This window comes from Leptidea sinapis, chromosome 2 (genome assembly GCF_905404315.1).
Source record: "Leptidea sinapis chromosome 2, ilLepSina1.1, whole genome shotgun sequence".
Lineage (NCBI taxonomy): Eukaryota > Metazoa > Arthropoda > Insecta > Lepidoptera > Pieridae > Leptidea > Leptidea sinapis.
The window spans coordinates 10470275-10480147 of NC_066266.1; the positions used below are offsets into that span (position 1 = coordinate 10470275).

The 9873-nt window shown below is 35.7% G+C and overlaps 1 protein-coding gene across 2 annotated transcripts in view; it reads right to left on the reverse strand.

Moving 5' to 3' along the window:
* LOC126971738 (neurogenic locus protein delta) overlaps positions 1 to 8221 on the reverse strand; it is a 40889-nt gene extending 32668 nt beyond the window's left edge. For both annotated transcript variants that reach the window (XM_050818126.1, XM_050818135.1), the window contains exon 1: positions 7935 to 8221. In XM_050818126.1, coding sequence (XP_050674083.1) covers positions 7935 to 7982 — 48 coding nt within the window. In that variant the 5' untranslated portion in view covers positions 7983 to 8221. The remainder of the gene's footprint in view (positions 1 to 7934) is intronic.
* Positions 8222 to 9873: the final 1652 nt, after the last annotated feature.

Below are 9873 nucleotides of genomic sequence, written 5' to 3' on the forward strand. Positions count from 1 at the left end.
GTTTTGCGTTGAATAACATTTACATTATGTTAAAACTTTTAAAGAGTTATTATTATGAGACTGAGTTTGATGAGTCAACAACTCCTGAGGATGCCTGGTCGCGAGTTGATTAAAGACATAATTTGGCGAATCTTACTCAACAAATTCTCAACATTAGGATACTTAATAATGGATTTCTTGAAAATAACGCCGAATTCAATAAATTATCATCAAATTGAATTTTTGATCGTGAAGTATAATATTTTAGTATAAGTACGTATTATAGAGTACTTTATTTTAGGTAATTTAAATCGTTCTTGTAAGTGTAGGGCGTCGGAAGGAAGTGGTGAGACTTAGCGAATCCGGATATCCAGCGCCTTGAAGGAAAATCGGTTTCCTGCGTCGTTTTTATAACATACAAAAAAAGTGTGTGTGTGTGTGCCCTTATGTATGCACGCAAGAAGTTATACATCTTTGGCCTAACGAAGCGAAAATAATTAAAATGATTTATTCCTCGCGGTGTTCTACGTTTTTAGAGAGACGAATTTTGTAAAAATCTTTCAAAGGTGGCTTTGACAATTTATTATTAAATAATGAATACGGCTGTATGGGCTTGAACCCTTTGACTGTCATAATAATGGACGAAGAAACAAAAAAAAAAATAACGAAAGACGCAAACGTCAGAAAATTTTAGGAACAACTTTGACCTGTTACTTTTGTGTTACAGTGATAGGCGCGCATCTTAAAATTTCTCTCTCATTTTTTTTTCATCACGCGCCTAATATAGGTAACTTCAAAAATAGTTTCATGCTGAAGAAGATATGATTACAAAAATGCTGTTTTATAATTTTATTGCTTATAAATGTAATATATTTTATAATTTGTAAAAAATTATGAACGGTGCGTGAATCTCGGGTTCCGTCCGAGCGCTCATCCAACTGAGCCAACCGTTTGAGTTCAGAAATCCCAAAAGTTAGAGATACCACTTTAAAATAACAAATTGTTTTAAATATTTAATTTTTATTCGGCGACCTTATGGCCCAGGGTTTAGTGACCCTGAATAAGCTAGTGGTCCCAAGTTCGAATCTCGGTAGGAGCAAAGATTTGTATTTCAACATATTTATATATAATATATATATTTATCTAGAGCGATACGAATAGAATATGCCTATATTGTTGATTATTATTAAGTAATATTTATTATTTTAAAAACTGATCATTCGTATTATAAGCATTTTTAAATTACATTGAAGATGCAACAATGTAATTAATCCTTATATTATCTTTCATAAGAATCTAATTGATGGAAACAATTGAATTTTCCCACGTACAGAGCATTGGTTAAATACCGCTAGAGTTTTAAAACAATTTTATAAAGGCGCATCGTTCATTTAGTAATATATAAGGTATATAAGTACATACATACATATTTGAAAAAATACTCAAAAACTACGTGAGATACAGAAGAAGCATACTAGAGCTTACATCATGAATACTTCTATTTAGACGATATATACCTGTGAAAATGTTGAAAAAAATTGAGGTCAACTGTTAACCTCTATTTTGAGCAATGCACGCACACTAACACAAAGTGCTTGTCACACCCATTAGAGTATTAAACCTGGCCTGTTTTTATTGTTTGCCTATCAGCAAGATACTTCATCTAGACGGATAAATTAACTAAGCAATATAGAAGGCTTTTCAAACGTTTATTTTTTTTTAATATGTAAATTAATTTAAACCCAAAACCGTTGCCAGATTCAAACCATCGACAGCGGCAGACAGTGGGTCTGTTTAGACTAACCACAGTTTAAACAGTTGATAAAAAATGCACCAGATTTTTACCGACTTCCTCCCAACATTGGGGTATGTATATACGCGCAAAACTGCCATCTCTGTCTAATCTTACTAAGATGAGCGTGACGGGTATTCACATCCACGTGGTAATCGGCAGGTAAAGGAAACTATTTCTCAAAACAGCCCTATTGTTTATATTTGGTAGCTTAAGTAAACTATCCTACTTTAATGCCGTATGTTTTAGATATCTTAAGAATTCGCTTTCTTAATTCTGTAATATATTATTATTATCTTTTGTTAAACTATATTCACACTTATCTCAGATGCTACAATGTAGTATGAAGATTTATGCCTAATATTAAGTTTGCATTTAATAAAAGTTTACATTTAATGTCAATTTTGTGATTTTTAACTGCTTGATGAACTTAACAGACAGTTCAGCTGTGAATGAGTAACTATTACAATTATATATATTAAATATTAGAATGTATTGCAGAATCTATAAATCAGTGTATTTGACAAGAAACAGCAAATGAATTACAATGTTCCTACACTTCGTAAATGTTACAACCAATCAAATTGTTGTAAAAAAGCAGGTTTTTATATGCCCGCCTAGCTCGAGGCGAGCCACAGATCGACAATTAAATTCAACTTACTACCGAATAAGTTGTATTTCATACCTTTGGGCGGTTTAACGCCTCTGATGGATGTTACATGAGCTTTAAAAATATAATTTGTCAATGCCAGTAAATTTAAATTTAAAAATAGAATACGCCTATAGATTATAAAGTATAAGAATTCGATTAGCTAGTCTATGGAAACGCCTTAGAGTAGCCAGAAGGAAATAAAAACTATATGATTTAAATGATGTTCTATTTACAAATTTGAAACCGTTAGCTGTTTTACTGTTTGTCATTTTACATTGAGTAATGAACCATTGAATGAAGTGTCAGAAAGATTAACAACTTCTAAAGTTGTCAAAATAATGCTCGTAAAAAGGAACACGTTTAGAGTAGTACATAAAAATCTAATTAAGTTGTAACGCGAACAGCATTGTATGAGTACAGAGTAAACACTCGTTCCCGTCGGCAGGTTGAAGTCTAAAAATAGCTTAAATAATGAAACAGGGGAATGTTTTTCATCTCGACCGTTATAAGCGCGAAATGTGTTAAAATAAACACCCAAACAATCTTTTTAAATAGAGCAATGATGTGGCCATTGCATTAAAATCGCGATTGCATTGCAATAATAATTGTCAGACTCAGCGTGACTTTTGTCTTTATTTAGCCGCCGCGACTGATTTAAATTTGGAACGGGATTTATATTTGGAATTGTTTCCATAATTCGAATTCTACGCAACTGAAACATCGAAGCGACAGTCTCTGGTGGCGTTTTGTTATACGCAGTAACGGTTACGCACAAAGAAAGCCCCCATTACAATGGCTGTCTTTGCGCAAATAAAAGGGACTCGTCTTAATGCGAACAAAACGTCCTCAAAATCGACATACGCGCGACAAAAGTCAAGTCTTTGTTCGCTAGGCAATTCGTGGCAGCTGCACGTTGAAGAAACATTGAAATTGCAAGAAAAGTTTACGGTGTATTTATATAATCACCAGCCATCGCTCAGAAATTGAATAAAAACTAAAATCTCGGATGAAATAGTCCCTGCAAATTGCAAAGTACCTAAGTACGTATATGGAAAAGTATTTGCTGTTGTTTAGCGTTGCAAAACTGAATTGAGATTTCGTGCATTGCTCGGTGTTTCGTTCGAACATAACGATTGTATATAGATCATGATAATCGTGTGAAAATATTCAATAGCGTATCTGTTTAATAACTTTGATTTTACTATTTTATTTATTGGAATGTTCAAGGCGTATCAATTACCATCAGCTGCCGTCCTGCTCGTCCCGTATTTTCCTAAAAATATAAATAAATAAAATTACTGCCTTAAGTATTTTATAGTACTGTCAAATACAATATCGATACAGGGTGTTTTAATATCGCGTACTTATAAAAAAACTTAAGTAACAAACAAAAAATAAATCTCGCCTTGCCAATAAACTGTGTTGCTTCATATAAATGTACATACAGTTAATATATTATATTTTGATAAATAACTGGACATACAAGTTATAACCTGGAATGTAACATGTTTATTACATGATATTTATAGCAATCATTATGTTATGAAACCACTTGCGTTACGCCAAGGCGCATTATCTAAGTATATGCTGTATTGTTTTTAATGTTGCCATATATTACAAAATAAGAATGCATTATTCATACAACTTTTAGTTGTTTAAAATAATTATTTTACTACTGTATTAAGTGTAAAATTGAGTATCATTATAATGATACCAATTGTACACCTACGTGGCACTGTGGTTGTATTCGACCTTAACTTACATCCCACACTGCTCATCACAGCCTGAAGCGTTGCGCAAGTGTTGCCATAGCATTTGACACATTTACCCAATTCAGAATTTAATAATTCACACTGCCACTGCTAAACAATGGGACCTTATTAGATGCGGGTGTTGCGCAACTAAAAGTACAAATGCAAAATTTAAATTTAGAAGCTATCGCCAGTAAGTAGAAAGCAAAGACAAGAAATTTTAAATTCATGTTTGGAACACGAATGGCAAAGGCAACCTCCATACAGCCACAGTAATTATGTGATAATTAACAAATCTCAATCTCGATTTAGTTCGCAGTAAAATCGCAGCAATGCGTTTGTTTATAAATAATGCATAATATTGACAAAGCGGGGCATCCAGTTTGGCGACATTGCGTAGTCTGATCAATGATCCTGTCCGCCATGTTGGTTTTTAAACCACTATCGGGAATCAATTTAACGTCCGGCCAGGAACAAAAAATTGAAAATGTTAAGTCGCAATGAAAGAGAATCGTGATTGCCACAATGAAATGTAATGAATTCATCGCATGTCCGGCTTTTAGACGAGTATTAACAATACTTACCTCCGTCTTCATGTCATTAATATTATAATACCTTTTAACAAAATAAAATAATAAAGCGGCGGTGATCACTTAACACCAGGGGACCCGTACGCTCATGTCCTCGTTTTTCATAAAAAAAAAAAACAAGCGGTTTAGCTTACACGATTACGTGCACACAATGAGCCAAAAACGCAGCTTTCACATAGTTAAGACGTTAAAAACCAACGATTATGTATTTCGTATTCGTTTAGTTATAATTGTCTCGGTTCTCATAGAACAAAATGCAATCGGACAATAGACCAAATTATAACAGAGTAAATCTATTCACATACATACCAACTCAAATTCACATACATAAAATACTTGCAACAAGCATTATATATGATTAATTATCGTCTGTGAAAATAGTTTGAATGGCTTTTGACAATTTTTCGAGATGGTGAAACTTGACAGTTTGATTCGAGTGTGTAATTTACTTTAAAATTGCCATGTAAGTAGTGGAATTAGTTACAGCACCTATATAACACAATTTCAGGGAAATTCTCCCATAATTTATTTGAACAGATAATTTTTTTAAGCAGTTTGAATGCATGTCCAAAGCGTTTAAATGTAAAAGATTGACGTCACAAAATCGGCTTGTTCGTAATTTGAATTCGTCGCGTTAAAAAGCAGATGTTAGGGCTCTCAAGTGTGGCCATTTAATATCACCTGCTTGCAATGTGGCCAGTGTGTACATTAAGAAGAAACATCACTTATATTACGAAACATATTGGTATCGATATATGTCTTAAGAAACAATCTCTATATTATTAGAACTTAAACGCTAGAATGTGCTGTTGGCTATTATTTTTTGCCAGTGGGAGGCTCCTTTGCACAGGATGTCGACTAGATTATGGGTACCAAAACGGCGCCTATTTCTGCCGTGAAGCAGTAATAGTAGCTAGTGAAATTACTGGGCAAATGAGACTTAAAATCATATGTCTCAAGGTGACGAGCGCAATGTAGTGCCGCTTAGAATTTTTGGGTTTTCCAAGAATTCTGAGCGGCAACTGCATCGAAAGAGGCAGGGCGTATCAATTACCATCAGCTGAACGTCCTGCTCGTCTCGAACCTTATTTTCATAAAAAAGACGTTTAATTTTTTAAAACGTGCACATTAGCAGCTGTTCATTAATTATATATCTCCTGAAAAATTTCAATAAAATAATACATTGTAAAGTATTGTTAAATAAAGCGTAAACACACAGTTTTATAATAAATACTAGACTGAAGAAATAAAAAAGGAAATGTTGTACCATTAACCTACCATTTTAAATTTGACTAAGTACAAATAGCGGGAAAATATTATAATATAATAATATAATAAATGTTACATGCAATAGTTGAATTTATAATATTATCCTGCCTACGTTTCGGGGTAATTTCTCGTGCAACGAAATGATTTGGCCTCCGGTGGGATATAAATTATTATAAAATCGAAATTGCTACCATTCGGTTGCGGTTTTTGGCAGCCATTTCCGATGTTGCTTCCGATATTATAACAATTCGATCACGCGATTCTAAACGATTTTAAATCGATTAAGTTGAATATAATCCGTATGTCTATTATAAAACATCGAATTATCGTATTAAAACCTTTTTCGTTGTGTGTTTATTTTTGGAATGATTTTATTACATGATAAACTTCTATTAGGTGAGGCCCGCTATAAAAACGAAACGATAATCAACGGATGATGTTAGTATGTTAAATTACATGTGCGGAATCGAACCTGAACAATTACACCGAAGGTATGACATCCTCAGTTGGCCAAAGGAAGTGAAACCAGTTGAAGAACTTTTTATAATGTTCATTCATAATGTATTTATGCCCTTCTGACTAAATATAAAAAAGACCACAGCTGAGCAAATTCTAATATTACCTTTGCACGCGCTGTAATAAGAATTGTAATCTGTAAATTATGAATATTACCATTTATGCGTTACTGTAACATATAGGTAGGTATAGAGTATATTATATTTTTTAAGATGTTAGCATGTAATGTACATAAGTAAGTTAATTATAACTAGAATTATTAAATTTAATTATATTATTACATGCTTTTGAGAATTAATTAAAATACTTATGAATAAATTTAATACTAGTTTTTTTAGTACAATTATATTTTTTTTGCCGTTAGGTACAAATAGCGTATTATTTTTAAAATAATTATCTGACAAAATAACATCTATTTATATACAATATACATACCTAAATAATATTGTAAAATACCTACTTAGCTTTATAATATTTGATTAATTCGCGGATATAATTTATTCGTTCCATGCGCGCACGCATGAAGTTGGTCCCTCAAATATGACACTCGTGTAAATAAAATAGGGGAGCTTATCGATTTTTATATACCTACGTTAGAATCGAGTTATAAGTTGGATACGTAGATTATAGTAATGTTTCTTAAGCGAGCGCCTCAGATATAGAAATAAACTGTGCATCTGTCAATCGGTAATGCATTCGTATTGAGCAGATGCTACTAGCATTCGAAGTATCAGTAATTAACATTGTTTATTATATTAACTTTGAAACGGTTTTCATCTCTGAATTAAATGGTAAAGTGTTTTTCAACTTCTTAATTGATTTTAAGTTAACAAAATCAAATTGAAGACTATTTGTAATAATGCGCTTAGTTTTTAATTGATGACAAGTTCTGTTTAATTATATAGAATCAACAATGAAAACGTTTAAAGCTATCATTTCTCAAAATAATACACCTTGGTACATGACTCGTCCAAGCTATTCCCGGCTGCAATAGTCCTTTTGGTAATGGACTCTCGAAGCCTCGGAATGCATCTAATTTTAAACGAAGAGGCATCGCGACCTAACTGACCCCGCGCCGCTCGTATTAAAACCTGAACTTTATAACTAACTATCCACCTAGCTATGTTTGTTCGGCAAACGTATTGAGTACACAGGGAACTCGTCTTTGGAGATCGGCTCGCTCAGGTCCGGTCACGACGCGCCTCTAACCTACACTCCTGGCTATCCAGGACGATCTAAGAAAATCGGACGCCACACATCTCGTGAGAAATTCAGTCGTGAACGCGACTTCCAATTGCAGTAATGAGTAATAATAATAGCGACGCGTCGATTCTCGATTACACATGTAAACAGGGATTCGCGGTTTTGATATCAGTGACCTGTACCTGAGGCAGAAACCCTAGTAGGGCGAAGAGCACCGTGGGGGCGCGCATATTGGCGCGGCCTCTACCGGCGCCTGAGCATTCACAGGATCCAGGGACTGTCACGCGCTGAGGGCAGAGTAATCCATCACTGGCACATGCCTGAATTTCACTGCAAGTCACACAGCACTAAAGGTGTCACTGGTCGCGCTCATCAACTGGAAACCGGTCGCGTATCGTGCACTAGTTACGTTCGGAGCACGAGGGCAGCCGGCTCGCGTCAACGGTGAGTACGTGTTGTCGCTACGGTGCGTGGCGGCGGACTGAGGGCGGGTGGAAGTTTCGGTGCGGGCAGCAGCGCACACCTGGCGGTAGCGAGGCGACGCTAGATGGCGCTGCGCGGCGCATCTGCCGCTCCGTGCGGCCCCCGCCGTGCGTTCCCCTCACCCCGGACGCCTTCAACCAGAAAATACACGGAAAACACAGACACTCAACAGCTTTCAGCCGTCTTTTGCTCATCGCAAACACGTGCTCAAGTCATAGTGTCTATTGTAAAAAGTTCGGGACGGATCGCTATGCGGTTTCTTAACAGATGCTCAATGGAGACGGCCGCGCGACGCTCGCATGCAAAAAGTAAACAATTACCTACCTACCTATTATAAACTTAACATTGTCGTAGGTAGGTACCTAGTCACATCAAATTAATGATGTTAGGTACTCCAAGACTTATGAAAGAATGTAGTACTTAAATCAATTAAGATATTTTGTCATTGCATTGCTATAGGTTACCTATAGTTTCTGTGCCATTTTAATAGATGAAATTCTATCATATTTAGGTATGTGATGAAAACATGAAATATAATGATTACAGCATTAATATTTCAGGTTTTTTTTTAATGGAAGCTTAATATGAACTCGGAATTTATTTAATACTTACCTACTTATGGATTCGTAGCAATATCTCGAATAAAACGGAAATATAGAAAAATAGAATAATATATATACAGCTAACAACAGCATTGAACCTGTTTCCGGTTTTTTAATTAAAATAAGGACATACTTTATTACCCATACCTGTTTTGTAAGTTTCGACAGTTTAGGTAATACCTAATTGAATTACTCTATAGCGACTGAACTTGTATAACACAAACAGATACACACTTTTATCACAAAAATACGAGGATCGAACCACCGACGAAAATATAAATTTAAAAAGCATACGTGTGCAATTAATTGCAAGTGGGAGGCTCCTTTGCATATTACGAGTGGGAGGATTGTTTGCACAGGATGCCGGCTAGATTATGGGTACCACAGCGGTGCCTACTTCAGCCGTGGAGCAGTAATGTGTAAGCATTATTGTGTTGCTGAGCAAATGAGACTTAACATCTTATGTCTCAAGGTGGCGAGCGCAATATTATAGTGCCGCTCAGAATATTTGGGTTTAAAAAATCCTGAGTGACACTGCATTGTAATGGGCAGGGCGTACTAATTACCATTAGCAGAACGTCCTGCTCGTCTCGTCTCTTCTTCTTCATCACACGGGCGCTTTCCGCAACTCGACGTCATATGCGCCTATTTTGCGTGCGATCGTGGTAGAGGCTACTCCAACCAGCCAAGTTCCTCCAAGAAATCACCCAACTTCTTAACGTCTCCGAAGACTTCCCGAAGAGCGCCTGGTGACCCCAGGTGCTTCGTCCTTTAGTTTGCCACCTCACTGCATTCCAGCAGAACGTGAGCGGCTGTTTCCTCTGCCCCCAGTCAACCCCTGCATAGAGGGCCGTCCGTGACACCTATATTAAAAAGATGCCTGTCAAAATTGCCGTGACCTGTGGCCGCACATAATATCCTATTAATATTATAAATGTGAAAGTTTGTATATCTGGATGTATGTTTGTACTTCTTTAACGCAAAAACTACCGAATGGATTGTGATGAAACTTTACAATAATATAGCTCACACACCA